At 38.8% G+C, this 16,571-nt stretch overlaps 1 protein-coding gene across 32 annotated transcripts in view; it reads left to right on the forward strand.

Annotated features, from left to right (window-relative positions):
* DOCK3 (dedicator of cytokinesis 3) overlaps window positions 1–16,571 on the forward strand; it is a 507,677-nt gene that overhangs the window by 258,468 nt on the left and 232,638 nt on the right. For 29 of the 32 annotated variants that reach the window (XM_021068832.2, XM_021068840.2, XM_084988414.1 and 26 more), the window contains exon 6: window positions 7,086–7,234. The exons of the other annotated variants lie outside the window; for them this stretch is intronic. In XM_021068832.2, coding sequence (XP_020924491.2) covers window positions 7,086–7,234 — 149 coding nt within the window. The remainder of the gene's footprint in view (window positions 1–7,085; window positions 7,235–16,571) is intronic. 32 annotated transcript variants of the gene reach the window in all.

Raw genomic sequence — 16,571 nt, forward strand, 5'->3', positions numbered from 1 at the left:
AGTACTCATGGCAGCACATTTGTTCTCTTTGATGAGAGCAGTACTTTTGATGTAATTTCAATTAGATTTTTATAATCTTATACTAGCATATATTAACCAATATTTGTGCATATGTAATTTAAAAATAAAGGTAGCATGTTTTATGATGAATACTCTATAGCCCATATATGACTCAGAAACATCATTGCAGCACAATCTCTCTTTCAACACTGGGTTACAGGCAGTTTAAATTTTTTTTTTTTTTTTTCCCTTTTAGGGCCGCACCTGCTGCATATGGAAGTTCCCAGGCTAGGGGTTGAATTGCAGCTCCAGCTGCCAGCCTACGCCAAAGCCACAGCAACGCAGGATCCGAGCCACATCTGTGAACTACCACAGCTCACAGCAATGCCAGATCCTTAACCCACTGAATGAGGCCAGGGATCGAACTTGCAACCTCATGGTTACTAGTTGAATTAGTTTCCCCTGTACCACAACAGGAACTCCACTTTAAATAATTTTTATAGCAGTGAGATCCTGCTATGTAACACTGGGAACTATGTCTTGTCACTTATGATGGAGCATGATAATGTGTGAAAATAGAATGTGTACATGTATGTGTAACTGGGTCACCATACTGTACAGTAGGAAAAAAAATTGTATTGGGGAAATAACTATTAAAAAACAGCAACGAAAATAATAATAATAATTTTAAAATCAGGTATTTTCTGCAGAGTTCCAGGGATTCTTTCATGATAATGAAGCAAATTCTACCTGGCATGTGCTTGAAAAGTAGTTTAATTATTCTAAATTTATGGTTTCTACTGATTCTTCAATATACGTTCCAAATAGCTGCCAGGTTAGTTAAGGGCTATTCTTAGAACTAGCCTAGCTCACTGCTATCTCATTTGGTTGGTTAGAGCAGTCTCTTGGGCTTGCCCAGATTTACAGGTGTGAAGAAATAGGCTCTAGTTCATACCAAGGAAGTCTCAGATACACATTTTTTGCAAAAGAACTCTTGGAATGGGAAATATTATCCTGTTTGGAAAATACAATTTTTTTTTTTCTTCTCACTTTTGGCCTCCCCTTGGCATATGGAGCTCCCAGGCCAGGGATGAGATCCATGCTATAGTCACGACCTAAGCCGCAGCTGCAGCAATCCTGGATCCTTCTTAACCTACTGTGCCAGGCTGGGGATTAAACCCATGTCCCAGCACTTCCAAGAGGCTGCAAGTCCTGTTGCACCACAGCAGGAACTCCTGTTAGAAACTCTTAATTAGGAGTTCCCGTCGTGGCGCAGTGGTTAACGAATCCGACTAGGAACCATGAGGTTGCGGGTTCGGTCCCTGCCCTTGCTCAGTGGGTTAACGATCCGGCGTTGCTGTGAGCTGTGGTGTAGGTTGCAGACGCGGCTCGGATCCCGCGTTGCTGTGGCTCTGGTGTAGACTGGTGGCTACAGCTCCGATTCAACCCCTAGCCTGGGAACCTCCATATGCCGCGGGAGTGGCCCAAGAAATAGCAACAACAACAAAAGACAAAAGACAAAAAAAAAAAAAAAAAAAAAAAAAAAAAAAAAAAGAAACTCTTAATTAAAAAAATAACTATGTAATGCCTTAAAAATGTATATTAGGGAGTTCCCATTGTGGCTCAGCAGGTTAAGAACCCAACTAGTATCCATGAGGATGCAGGTTTTATCCCTGGCCTCGCACATTGAGTTAAGGCTCCGACACTGCCACAAGCTGTGGTGTAGGTCACAGATGTGGCTTGAATCTCTCGTTGTTGCAGCTGTGGCTCTAATTCATCCCTTGGCAGGGAATTTCCATATGCTGCAGGTGTTGCCCTAAAAAGAGAAAAGAGCATATTAGCATATTCTTTCATTGGTATTGTTTGTATGTGTGTGCATGTTTGTCATATAGATATTGTATGTAAGTGTATGTTATATATGTGCATATATTGGTGCACACACACACATATATGCATGTATGTGATATTTCATCAATACACTTCATTATACATAGCTAAAACCCACAAAACTGCACTTTTAATTGTTTCACAAATCTCAAACCTATCTGACATATGAACTTTTTCCTGATGATTTGTTTTACTATTCTCTATGAAACTTTTAAATCTTTTCCTCTATTCTCAAACCTCTAACACCCACTCCCACTCTAGTCACTCTTAGCTGACCATGCTTTTTATTTCCTTGAGAATAAAACCTCCAGAGGAAAAATGTAATTCTGTCACCAAATTTCCCAACTATCTCTATCATTACTCATTTCTGTGCCTTTCCTCTCTGTGACAATAAGGTATCCAGCCTAAGTGAAACCTTCCCATTTAACCTGGGACCCATCTCTTCTTGGCTACTCAAGGGTTTAACACCTGTTCATCAAGTTTTTACTGCTTCTAGGTTATTACCTTCAATAGACAAATAGCATAAAATTGTGTCATTTTTAAAAAACCCTCCTTTGATTGCACAATCCCATTTTGCTACTCCTTTTCTCTGCTTCCAATTACTGAAAGTTCTACAAAAGAATTGTCTATGCTCTGTCTCAATTCCCTTTTTTTTTTTTTTTTTTTTTTTGCCTTTTAGGGTCATAATTGCAACATATGGAAGTTCCCAGGCTAGGGGTCAAATTGGAGCTGCAGCTGCCAGCCTACACACAGCCATAGCAATGCCAGATCCAAGCCACATCTGCAACCTGCGCTGCAGCTTGTGGCAGTGCTAGAACCTTGACCCACTGAGCAAGGCCAAGGATCAAACCCACTTCCTCATGGATACTAGTTGGGTTCTTAACCCAATGAGCCACAGGGTGAACTCACCCCATTACTCTTGAACTGATTTCAACAATTCCCTCAGTGGTCAGTGATGGCTATATTTTATTTAACCTCTCAGTGCGTTTAACAAAATCCTTAAGCCCTGTTTTCAATAATACTCTCTTGATTTTCCTCTTACCTCACCGTTTACTTCTTAATTTCCTCTGCAAGAGTTTCCTCACTTTCCTGACCTCTAAATGTTGAAACTTGACATCAAACTTAGCATGTCCAAATTGAGCATTGTTTCCCTCTTCCACATATGTTCCTCAGGCTAGGAAAAAGAATGATCCTTGACTCCATTCATATCTCGTATCTAAACTAGCAGCAGATCTTGACAGCTTTAACTATAAAACATGTCAAAATTCTAAACTCTAAAAATTATACCTTTACTATTCTTATCTTTGTCTGTCATCTTCCTGTGGATTTTTGCAATAAATAGCTTCCTAACTAGAACTCTCATGGTCCTCTTTGCCTTTTCATGATATATTCTCAACAGAGCACTCCAAGTAATGTTTTCAAGACTTAGGTCATATCATATCACACTTTTGCTACATGCCTCCAGTGGCTTCTCATCATGCTAGTACTGAAAGCTAGTACCCTTAACATGACTTACAAAGGCCCTGCCTAATCTGGTTCTTGTTTCCTCTCTGACTGCATCATCACCATTCCCCACCTTGTTCACTTTGTTCCAGGTGCATCAACCTCTTTATTCTCTGTGAACTTACCAAGTCCAGTTCCACATCAGGGCATTTGCTCTTGCTGTTTCATATGCTCTAAAACTTCCCCGGTTTTCCCTAAATGCTGTCACCTTATTTCATTCAGGTTTCTACCTAAAATTCAGCTCTCGAAGGCTTTCCCTGGTCATTCTGCCTGAAGCAGTAACTTCTCCAGCCAACCCACCTTTGGCCACCCACTTGTCCCTGTTCTGCTCTAATTTTCCTTCTAATTTATCACTATCATTATATATTTGCCTATGGTCTGTCTCTCCTCTCTAGACTGAAAGCACCATAAGAGTAGAGACTTGTGATCACAACAAACTGATAGCACTCAGCAGATGCTCCATAAGCATTGTTAATTGAGTGAATGAACAAATGTTGTATATGTGTGTAGTGGATTGTTGAGTATGGCTTGATAGGTAAATAGTAATTCTAACCTTCTATTTTACACTTAGGTCGCCCTGATTTATCAAAAAGAATTCATGTGCTGGAAGTGAATACCACATTGCCCTTGTTACTTCAAGATCTCAGTTTTCCAGATGCAATTTGCTTAGGCTTTATTGGTTTTGAGCTGGCAAGAATTTGAGTTTAGGGGTTCTTGCTATGGCTCAGTGGGTTAAGAACCCAGCTAGTCTCCTTGAGGATGTGGGTTCAGTCCCTGGCCCCACTCACTGGGTGAAGGATCCAGCAATGCTGTGAACTGTGGTGTAGGTCACAGACTTGGCTCAGATCTGGCATTGCTATCTATGGCTGTGGTGTAGGCCGGCAGCTGCAGCTCCAACTTGACCCCTAGCTGAGAACTTCTATATGCTGCAGGTGCAGCTCTAAAAAGAAAAAAGAAGAAGAATTTGAATTCTGCCCATTTGCCAGCATCATGTACCATCAAGGTGCTTAAATTTTCTTCATATGTTTATTGAATGAAGAAGGAATAGCTTGAATGTAGTTGGAATGCATGATCCTAAGGCCTGTTAGTTAAAAATAATTTCTCTTTAAGGTGGACCTTTAAAAATCTATTTCTTCATTATATAATTTCTAAAGGGACTGGTTTTTCCTGGATTTGAGTGAGTGATTCGTGTCCCATATTAAGGAAGTTTTTGGCTCTTATTTCTTCACATATTTTCTCTGGCCCTTTCTCTCTCTCTTCTCTTTCTTATTCCCTTATAATGCAAATGTTGGTGTATTTAATATTGTCCCAGAGTTCTCTTATACTGTCCTCATTTCTTTTCATTCTTTTTTCTTTATTCTGTTCTGCTTTGATTTCCATCAGTCTGTCTTCCACATCACTTATTTGTTCTTCTGCCCCTATATTCTGCTATTGATTCCTTCTCATGAATTTCATTTTGGTTATTGTGTTGTTCACTTTTGTTTGTTCTTTAAATCTTCTCTTTCTTTGTTCAGTGTTTCTTGTAATTTCTTGATCTTTGCCTCCAGTTTTTTTCCCAGATCTTGGATCATCCTTACTCTCTTACTCTAAAGTCTTTCATGTAGGTTGCTTATCTCCATTTCATGTAGCTGTTTTCCTAGTATTTTGTCTTGCTCCTTCATCTATTTCATATTTCTCTGCCTTTTAATTTCATATAGCTTTCTGCATAGTTTCCATTCTGTAGGCTGCAGTATTGTAGCTTCTCATGCTTCTGTTGTCTGCCTCCTTGTGGGTGAAGTTGATACAGGGGCTTGTGGCTGGCTTCCTGATGGCAGTGACTAGTACCTGCCCACTGGTAGGTGGTGCTGAGTCTTGTCCTTCTGTTGGGTGGGACTTTGTCTCTGGGTGTGATGAGATGTGGCTGTGTGCCTGAAAGGACTTTAGATAGCCTGTCTGCTGATGGGTGGGGCTGTGTTTCTACCCTATTTGTATGCTGTTTGCCCTGGGGCTTCTTAGCACTTGTGTAGGCACGCTGTTGGGCGGGGCCTGATTTTTCCAAAATGGTAGCCTCCAGGGGAGCCTATGCCAATGATTATTACCTGGGACCCCTGCCTCCCCAGAAGACTCTCCAAGATCCACACAGCAGGACTGGCCCAGATTCTTATGGAGTCCCTGCTTTGCCCTGGGACCCAGTGCATGTGAAACCCTGTGTGCACCCACCAAGAGTGGAGTCTCTGTTTCCTCCAGTCCTGTGGAGCTCCTACACTCAAACCCCTCTGGCCTTCAGTGACAAATGCTCGAGGGGCTCCTCTTCCCAATGCTAGACTGCCTGGTGTGAGGTAGACTTTGACTCCTGTGGTAGAGCCTATGTGATATAGTCATTTTCCAGTTTGTGAATTTCCCACTCAGCATGTATGGGATTGCTTGTACTGCCAAAGCACTCCTCTTACCATCTCATTGTGTTGTCTCCTTTGTATTTCAGTGTAGAATATATTTTTTGGTAGCTTCCAGTCTGTTTTGTTGATGGTTGTTTAGTTAGTTAGTTGTGATTTGGGTGTTTTCATGAGAGGAGGTGAGCTCGAGTCTTTCTACTCCACCATCTTGTCCTGTATCTCCATTAGATGGTTTCTACCAAGTATGATGTTCCAAAATTTTTCATCAGAAGATAAGGGCAATTTAAAAACATTAGCAGATTCTACTGGTTTATAATTTACTTTATAATTAATTTTATTTACAGCCATTTGAATCCAGCTTATTTTGGCAAGTGTTTTCTTAGTGAAAATCCCAGATAGAGACTTTACTAACACTATGGTAAACACCAATTTATCTTTAAAAGCATCCTTATAGATTAGTTACATTCTGGGATTAATTATTATATATAATTATGCTTTTCTAGAATGGACACAGAAACCAAAAAATTCCAATATCAGGATTTCATTTGTGAGCAAGTAGGACTTCAGTTTTAAAACTTAAGTAATTTTTTTTCCCTTAAATCCTCTAGTAAACCTTTTTGTTAATCATCTACTGTCATGGCATTTACTTTTTTTTCTTGTAAGGTTAAAACCACTATGATGTCCATAATTAAGTTTGTTACGATGTTTCCACTTACCTCTTATAAAGGTGACACTTTAATTGAGCTGAAAGGAGTAGAAATCTCTGACACGAGGGACACATACTGTTTTAAAAAGCTAATTAAAGCTAGACGAGGCCTGGAAACCCGAAATGAATCTCACTCCAGAGACTGTAGTTTTATATTGAAAACTTTGTTCCTTCAAAATAGGGCAAGAGCTTCTTTGTCTCCCTCCCCCAGTTTAAGTACCTCCTGGAGAAACCAGAGATGTTGCTGGATGTTAGGTTGAATCTTCCTTGTTACATGTATGGTAACTTCTGTTAGAGAAAAAACCTCTCTAGGCTTCTGTGTTACTTTTTGTTCTTTAAGTAACTTACTGGAAAATGAATAGTCCAGGATGGGAGTAGAGATCCAATGGTATTTTGCAAGAGTCAGATCAATTATGTTTTAGATATCACTTTATAGAGATTTTTAGACAGTAGAAACTAAGGACTTTAAGATTCATAAGAAAGCCTCTCTTTATATTGCCGTTTTTAGAGGTTCAGAGAAATGAGCACTTTTCATAGTTTAACTATTTCTCTTTCTTTTTTCATTCCCTTTCCATATCCCTTTTTTATTTTACCCAACACCAAAAATGCCCTTTCAGAAACATAAAGTAGATCTTTTCTACAAGCTGCGCCATGTGATGAATGAACTTATTGACCTTCGAAGGCAGCTCCTGTCTGGTCACCTGACTCAGGATCAGGTGCGGGAGGTTAAGCGGCACATCACCGTGCGCCTGGACTGGGGCAATGAGTAAGTATGAATCATTTGGGCATCTCTCAGTTTCATTTATGATAACTCAGTCCTCATGGAGTTTGTACCTGATCAAAGTTTATCTTTAGGGATTAAAAGATAGTGTATTTTCCACCCAGCTTTGAACATTTTTACAATGAGTGGTTTCTTTTAGTTTATAGCAAAGAACACTCACTGGTTCTACTCACTGAACTCTCTCAGCCTCTATCCTTAGCCTCTATTTTCACTTACAGAAAATTAAATAATTGGACTACATTAACCTCTGGGGTTCCTTCCAGTTCAAATTCCTTGACTCTAGACCTCAGTAATCAGAAAGCTCTTTGTTTTATCTTTTAGTAATTCTTTATTTCATGTGAATCTTGGGCCCTTTACATTTTGTAACCACACAATGAATCTCCATAAGCATATGCTACAAAGGGGAACTGTCTATATTTGTACTTCAGAATGTCTTAACTAATTTGTCATTGTTCAGTAGTAGCTCTGTATTTATGCAGTGGGTATGATTATTTGCTATTGCCATACAAGTTAAAAATTCTAAGACTTTGGCATGGGAAGCTACAAAAGGTAGTGTTCAGATTTTATTTCTTCCTAGATTTAATAATTGATATAATTCTCAAGTGCTTTTGTCTCCTCTTAAAATCAGATCCATTGAACTTTGAAGTGACCAGATTGCTTGCCATTTAAGATATGCATATACCTTGAGTATATTTTAGAACATCTCTTTAGCTCCTCTCCCCCTCAAGACATCATTGTAATGATTTTTAAAAAAGAAGAATGGGAGGAGCCCAGCAATAAATAAGATGTATGAACCCACTTCCAGAAGCCGAAAAGTAGATGGAGAATTCGTGACAGAAGAAACCAGTAATAGAAGGAGGAAACTTTAGCTTAATGAAGGAACTGGTCTGCCCTGCAGCTGCAACATTCATGAAAGAAAGATAGTGTGCCCTGGAGCCTTAAACAAAGGGGGATGTGAGCTCAAAAGTATGTGAAGTAATAATTTACCACCACCAGCAGAAAGCCTGGCAGTCAGGCATTTCTCCTTCAGATAAACACAGACCAACTGCTTCTCAGGAAACTGGGCAACAAAGTTTGAACTGATACTTTATTGCAAAGTCCTCCCTATTAAGGCTTTAAGGGTTTCAAAGTACAATGATCAGATCCCTTTGACTTACCAGAAAGAGAAGATTGCTAGCCATCCACCCATGTACTGAAAACTGCATGCTTCTAGTGCCTTTTTTTAAAATTCAATTTTATTGGAGTTCCTGTCGTGGCTCAGTGGTTAGCAAATCCAACTAGGAACCGTGAGGTTGTGGCCTCCCTGGCCTTGCTCAGTGGGTTAAGGATCTGGCGTTGCCATGAGCTGTGGTGTAGGTTGCAGACACGGTTTGGATCCAGTGTTGCTGTGGTTCTGGCGTAGGCCAGCGGCTACAGCTCCAATTCAACCCCTAGCCTGGGAATCTCCATATGCCGTAGGAGCGGCCTAAGAAATGGCAAAAAAGACAAAAAAAAATAATAATAATAAAATAAAATTCAATTTTATTGGAGTGTAGTTGATTTATAATGTTGTATTAGTTTCAGGTGTACAGCAAAATGACTCAGTCATACATACAAATATACACATTCTTTTTTTTCCCATATAGGTTATTAGTAGATTTTCTTGTGCCATATGGTGGGTTTTCATTAATCATCTATTTTATACAGTATTTTTTAATTTTAATTTTTTATTATAGTTGACTTACAATGTTCTGTAAATTTCTGCTGCACAGCAGAGTGACCCAGTTTTATATATGTGTGTGTGTGTGTGTGTGTATGTATATATATTCTTTTATCACATTATCCTCCATCATGTTCCATCACAAACGTAAAGTTCCCTGAACTATACAACAGGATCTCACTGCTTATCCACACCAAATGCAGTAGTTTACATCTACTAACCCCAAACTCCCAATCCATCCCACTCCCTCTTCCTCCCCGCTGGCAAACACAAGTCTGTCCTCCATGTCCATGATCTGTTTCTGTTTTATAAATAGATCATTTGTGCCATATTTTAGACTCCACATGTAAGTGATATCATATGGTATCTATCATTCTCTTTCTGAGTTACTTCACTCAGTGTGAGAGACTCTAGTTCCATCCATGTTATGCAAATGGCATTATTCTGTCATTTTTCATGGCCAAGTATTATTCCATTGTATGTATGTATCACGTCTTCTTAATCCATTTATCTAGTTGATGGATATTTAGGTTATTAGGTCTTGACTACTGTAAAAAGTGCTGCAATGAATATATAGTGCACATATCTTTTTCAGTGAAAGTTTTGTCTGGATATATGCCTAGGAGTGGGATTGTTGGATCATACAGTAGTGTGTATGTTATTCCCACCCTCCCAGTTCTTCCCTCACCCCAGCGGTTCACCTATGGTAACCATAAGATTGATTTTAAAAATCTTTGAGTTTGTTTCTGTTTTTAAAAGTAAGTTTTGTATCATTTTTATTAAATTTCAACATGTAATTGATATCATATGATATTTGTCTTGCTCTGTCTTACTTCACTCATTATGATAATCTCTAGGTACATTCCTTAAATTTGAGTGGACATTCGAGTATTAATCAGGCATTTGAAGAAATTCTTTTGTAGGAAAGAGAGAGAGAGAGACCAAAATATCTGATGCTAGAGAGAACTAGAGATTAGTAAAGAGCTTTAAAAAAGAATCTCTGAATATCCTCAAAGAGAATCAAGAAGATTCATTATGTATTTTAAAATGCTATGAAAAAGAAATGGAGAATATTATTTCAAAAGAGAGTTCAGGAAGAGAGCAGTAAGATAATTTTATGTTATCTCTAGGAAAATAAAACAGAAAGATGAGAAATGGTTGTAGAAAGAAGAACAATACAGAGATTCAGTCCAGAGGTTCCAACATCAATCATTGTAATTTCCAGGAAAAAAAATAAAGGCAATAAGGAGGAAATTCTAAGGAAATGATAGAAGAGAATTTCTCAGAGCCAAAGAGCAGGTGACTTAAGATTGAAAGAACCCATAAAATACCTAGTGTAATGAGGGGGAAGAAAAACCAAAACTCAGAGCGAGGCAGTTCAGATATTTCAGCATGAAGAGAAGATCCTAAAAGGTTATCAGAAATATAGATCTTCTTACAAAAGAGTAAGATTCACAACCCCAAAAGTTTTAGCACTAACACTAGATCCTTGAATATAATGAAGTTATGTCTTCAAAATTCCATTGGGGAATTATTTGCCAGCATCAGAAGTTTATAAACAACCAAACTGTATAATCAAGCAAGGGCTAAATAAACCATTTTAAAGTATTTGAGGGGAGGTCCTGTCGTGGCTCAGTAGTTAACAAATCCAGCTAGGAACCATGAGGTTGCGGGTTCAATCCCTGGCCTCACTGAGTGGGTTAAGGGATCTGGTGTTGCCGTGAGCTGTGGTGTAGGTCACAGACGCAGCTGTATTTCACGTTGCTATGGCTCTGGTGTAGGCCAGAGCCTACAGCTCTGATTAGACCCCTAGCCTGGGAACCTCCATATGCCACAGGTGCAGCCCTAGAAGAGACAAAAGTAAATAAATAAATGAATAAAAATAAAGTATTCGAGGATGCAGAAGGTTCCTATTGTGGCTCAGCAGATTATGAACCTGACTACTATCCATGAGATGTGGGTTCGATCCCTGGCCTCGTTAAGGATCTGGTGTTGTTATGAGCTGTGATGTAGTTTCAGACCCGGCTCAGATCCTACATTACTGTGGCTGTGGCTGGTAGTTGGAGCTCCTGTTGTACCTCTAGCCTAGGAACTTCTATATGTCCCTTGTGCAGCCCCCCCCCCCGCCCAAAAAAAGTATTCAAGGATGTAGAAGTTACTTTTCATGGCTTCTTTTTTTTTTTCTTTTTTTTTTTTATCTTTTTATTTTTACTTTTTTTTTTGCAATTATCTTTTTTTTTTAATAATTTTTTTTTATTTTCCCACTGTACAGCAAGGGGGTCAGGTTATCCACATGTATACATTACAATTACATTTTTCCCCCACCCTTTCTTCTGTTGCATCATGAGTATCTAGACAAAGTTCTCAATGCTATTCAGCAGGATCTCCTTGTAAATCTATTCTAAGTTGTGTCTGATAAGCCCAAGCTCCTGATCCCTCCCACTCCCTCCCCCTCCCATCAGGCAGCCACAAGTCTCTTCTCCAAGTCCATGATTTTCTTTTCTGAGGAGATGTTCATTTGTGCTGGATATTAGATTCCAGTTATAAGTGATATCATATGGTATTTGTCTTTCTCTCTCTGACTCATTTCACTCAGGATGAGATTCTCTAGCTCCATCCATGTTGCTGCAAATGGCATTATGTCATTCTTTTTTATGGCTGAGTAGGATTCCATTGTGTATATATACCACACCTTCCAAATCCAGTCATCTGTCGATGGACATTTAGGTTGTTTCCATGTCCTGGCTATTGTGAATAGTGCTGCAATGAACATGCGGGTACACGTGTCTCTTTTAAGTAGAGTTTTGTCCAGATAGATGCCCAGGAGTGGGATTGCGGGGTCATATGGAAGTTCTATGGATAGATTTCTAAGGTATCTCCAAACTGTTCTCCATAGTGGCTGTACCAGTTTACATTCCCACCAAGAGTGCAGGAGGGTTCCCTTTTCTCCACAGCCCCTCCAGCACTTGTTATTTGTGGATTTATTAACGATGGCCATTCTGACTGGTGTGAGGTGGTATCTCATGGTAGTTTTGATTTGCATTTCTCTTATAATCAGCGATGTTGAGCATTTTTTCATGTGTTTGTTGGCCATCTGTATATCTTCTTTGGAGAAATGTCTATTCAGGTCTTTTGCCCGTTTTTCCATTGATTGATTGGCTTTTTTGCTGTTGGGTTGTATAAGTTGTTTATATATTCTAGAGATTAAGCCCTTGTCCATTGCATCATTTGCAACTGTTTTCTCCCATTCTGTAAGTTGTCTTTTTGTTTTCTTTTGGGTTTCCTTTGCTGTGCAAAAGCTTTTCAGTTTGATGAGGTCCCATGGGTTTATTTTTGCTCTAATTTCTATTGCTTTGGGAGACTGACCTGAGAAAATATTCATGATGTTGATGTCAGAGAGTGTTTTGCCTATGTTTTCTTCTAGGAGTTTGATGGTGTCCTGTCGTATATTTAAGTCTTTCAGCCATTTTGAGTTTATTTTTGTGCATGGTGTGAGGGTGTGTTCTAGTTTCATTGCTTTGCATGCAGCTGTCCAGGTTTCCCAGCAATGCTTGCTGAATAGACTTTTCTTTTTCCCATGTTATGTTCTTGCCTCCCTTGCATGGCTTCTTTCTTAAAAGAAGAATGCGTTCTTGCAGAAGTAGAAGAGTATTATCAGGAAATGTATTAAACAGTGGATCCAACCCAGAGGGGTGCTGTTCAGTGGAAAAGAAAAAAGTCCAACCCTAAATTGGTTATTTGTGGCCTTTTGAAGTGACAACATCATATCCTTGTTTTATTAAATTACATCCTCTCTTTACTGTTACTAGGATTGGTTGGCACACATCACACACTCCTTGTATGATGTAACATGGATCCAGGAGTATCACAGATCAGACAGTGTTCTCAAAATCTAACTTTAGGCAATAAAAATCTTAGCAAAATGCAAGATGTTAACAGCATAGCTATTGATCCTGTCTCCTCAGCCCCATCGTACTATGTTATAAAATGATATTGCATATATTTTAAAAAGCTAAATAGTAGTAATTTTCAAATATAACATTGTGTGCCAGATTGTTGCACTTGAACTAATGACACTAACAGTTGTATAAATCATTATGCTGCAGTTAACTGTAGCTATAAATACCAGTACATGAACAAGTGAAATGCTTCAGAAATATCAATACCTCTTTATGACAAAACTTGGAAAACAGATCAGTCAGATTTTGTTTGTCAGGTCTGAAACTTAAAGATGATAGCTTGGAAACAAGTTCAAATTATATTTGGAAAAGGTAGAGACCATTATAAATACATGTCTGTAAATTACAGAGCTATCCCACCTTCATTAGTAACTTTTTCTCATCAAAGTGTGTACATGCTTGTTAGGGGGGACTATTTAAATATTCATTTTAATAAACAAAAACCAGAAACACAATTCTTCTTCCCCAATACTTTTTTCCTTATTCTCTCCCCTCCCCCCTGATCCTCTCTTCTAGTGTTTCTGTATCTTCTGCCCTCCCTTCTCCCTCCTCTTCCACTTATTTCCTCCTCCCCTTCTTATTCTCTCCATTTTCCTAGTGGAAAATAGTCACTTAAAAACTTAAATGAGAACTTTGTAGGTCTACTATTCTTAAAGGAAAAACGCATATTGCACCCCAGACCGATAGGACTGTTCTCCCTGGTCCTCACTTAAACTAACACTTATAAAAATTTTCCTTCTTGGAGTTTCTGTTGTGGCTCAGTGGGTTAAGAATCTGACATAGTACCCATAAGGATGCAAGTTTGATCCCTGGCCTTGCTCATTGGGTTAAGGATTCAGTGTTACCACAAGCTGTGCCTTAGATGCCTTAGATGCAGCTTGGATTCAGGTGTTGCCATATCTGTGGCGTAGGCCTGCAGCTGTGACTCTGATTCGACCCCTAGCCAGGGAACTTCCATATGCTATAGGTGTAGCCATAAAGAAAAATAAGTCAATAAATAAAAATTGTCTTTCTTACTTTGAGAAAGAGATGGTGTGCTATAAAAATTGTCATTTCACGTCATTAGATTATTTAAAGGAGACTATTGCATGAAACACCTCAGCACTAATAACCATATCCATCATTCCTGTATTATACCTTCATAGTTCTACACTTCTTATTCCACCACACTTTTTTTTTGGGGGGGGTCTTTTCTAGGGCCATTCCTACAGCATATGGAGGTTCCCAGGCTAGGCTTCCAATCGGAGCTGCAGCCGCTGGCCTACACCATAGCCACAGCAATGCAGGATCCGAGCCACATCTGCGACCTATACCACAGCTCACGGCAACTCCGGATCCTTAACCCACTGAGCAAGGCCAGGGACTGAACCTGCAACCTCATGGTTTCTAGTCGGATTTGTTAACCACTGCACCATGACGGGAACTCCTGTTCCACCACACTTTTATAAATGCCATAAAATATTGAAGCTTGGCATACTTTGGCATGTGGTAGGTGCACAATGTTTGCTGAATGTATTTTTACATTGTAATTAATGTAATTAAATAGTGATCATATAATTTTAAACTTTGTGCATTTTTCTTTAGACCCTTAAGCATTATAGCTCTGCCTTTTCAGAAACTATTAATAGCAGCTATTAATAGTTTATTGAGGAGTTCCCTTTGTGGCTCAGAGGCTTAAGGACCCAGTGTTGTCTCTGTGAGGATGCAGTTTCGATCCCTGGCCTGGCTTAGTGGATTAGGGATCTGGCATTGCTGTAGATTGCAGCATAGGTCACAGATACAGCTCAGATCCAGTATTGCTGTGGTTGTGGGGTAAGCTGCAGCTTCAGCTCCAATTCTGGCCCTGGCCATAAAAAGGAAAAAAAAAATAGTTTATTGAGTACATCTACCTATATCACTGTGTCAAGTGGATGGTCTAACTTACATGCACTGTTATAATTAAATGCTATTATGCTCTTCCAAGAGTTCTGTTTTACCTGAAGAGGAAAGTGAGGTTCAGAAGCACTTTTTCCATTGTTGCATAGTGAGTGGTAGAACTGGTGTTTATACCCAGAACTGATCCCAAAGCCCATATAGTGTAATCAGAACCTTACCGTCTCTATGATTATCTTTTTTTTTTTTTTTTTCCTGCTTCGTAGGGCCACACCTGCAATATATGGAAGTTCCCAGGCCAGCGGTCAAATGGGAGCTACAGCTGCCAGCCCATGCCATAGCCACAGCAGCACCAGATCCAGGCTATGTCTGCAACCTACACCACAGCTTGCAGCAGTGCCAGATCCTTAACCCACTGAGCAAGGCCAGGGATCAAACCCGCATCCTCATGGATACCAGTCAAGTTTGTTACCATTGAGCCACAATGGAAACTCCCTCTACAATTATCTTTAAGTGTGAGTCTTAAAACCAAGCAAATAATTGTCAGTATTTCTAATCTATGGGTTATTTTACCCTTGTTGTATTATCTACACTATAATTCCCATTATATAGGTGTAGATATAGATATATCTGCTTTAACATTGATTTAGAACTTTCAAGAATAGAAATTAAACTGGTACTTTACTCTTTTATTTAGAGTTTAAATTAAATGCAGAGTGCTCCACATCTACGTAACAATTTTGTTTCCTGAGATTAGGAATTATTATTTGGCCAAAAATTTGAAGATTCCAGCATTAAATTCACATGACTTGTATTTGTTGGCCTCTTCACCTATGTGTGCACTCATTTCATAAGTGAAAATTGTTAAAATTGTATTAGGTAGAAATCAGCGTTTGTAATACTGTGTTTTAAAATACAGGAAGGGCATAAAACAAGATTGTCTTCAAATTAACTGGCCATTATCTCTGCTCAAGAAATCTATTCAAAGGAAAAGTCAGTTAATTATATCCTTCCCAGGGGAATTTTAAAATAATTTGTCTAGCAGTGTAATTTTAATGTGTTAATTTGATATGTTTGATATCTTCCATAAAGATATTGACAAAAGTTTCTTTTCAGTCTCTAGTATCATTACTACAGTAAGCATAGCATACCTGAGTTAAAATTGCATTAACCCAGGACTGACTCAGCCTAACTGATCCTTTTCTTAGAAAAATACCTAAGTCAGAAATATTTTACTCTTAGAATAATTTATATCATTTTTGTATTTCTTCTTTAGGTAGAAAGTATAGATTTGAGTAAAATATAAACATTTTATAAAATTGTTGAATTAGAATGATATTTCAAGTATCAAATGAAAAAATGTATGCATTTTTATTGTGAAGTCTTATCGTTTAAGACCAGTCACCAATAGATTATAATTTCTATGTGGTTTTTTTTTTTTTTTTGGTGGGGGGGTGTGCCCATGACATGTGGAAGTTCCAGGCCAGGGATTGAACCCATGCCACAGTAATGACAATGCCAGATCCTTGACTGCTAGGCTATCAGGGAACTCCAATTTCTAGTTATTTTATTCTCTCTCCCTCACCCTTCTCTCTCTCTCTCTCTCTATCTATCTATCTATCTATCTATATATATATATATATATGTACAAATGTACGTATATGTAGCTGCTGTGGCTATGGCGTATATACATTATATATGTATATAATTTCCCTCCCTTGCCTCTCTTCTACCTTCTCCAATTTTCAAAGATGCCAACCCACCCATATCTCTTTATTCCAACCTATTTATG

The sequence above is a fragment of the Sus scrofa genome, chromosome 13 (assembly GCF_054392235.1).
Source record: "Sus scrofa isolate SSC_HxYL_T2T_F1_AM1 chromosome 13, Sscrofa_HxYL_maternal_Yorkshire_Landrace_v2.0, whole genome shotgun sequence".
Lineage (NCBI taxonomy): Eukaryota > Metazoa > Chordata > Mammalia > Artiodactyla > Suidae > Sus > Sus scrofa.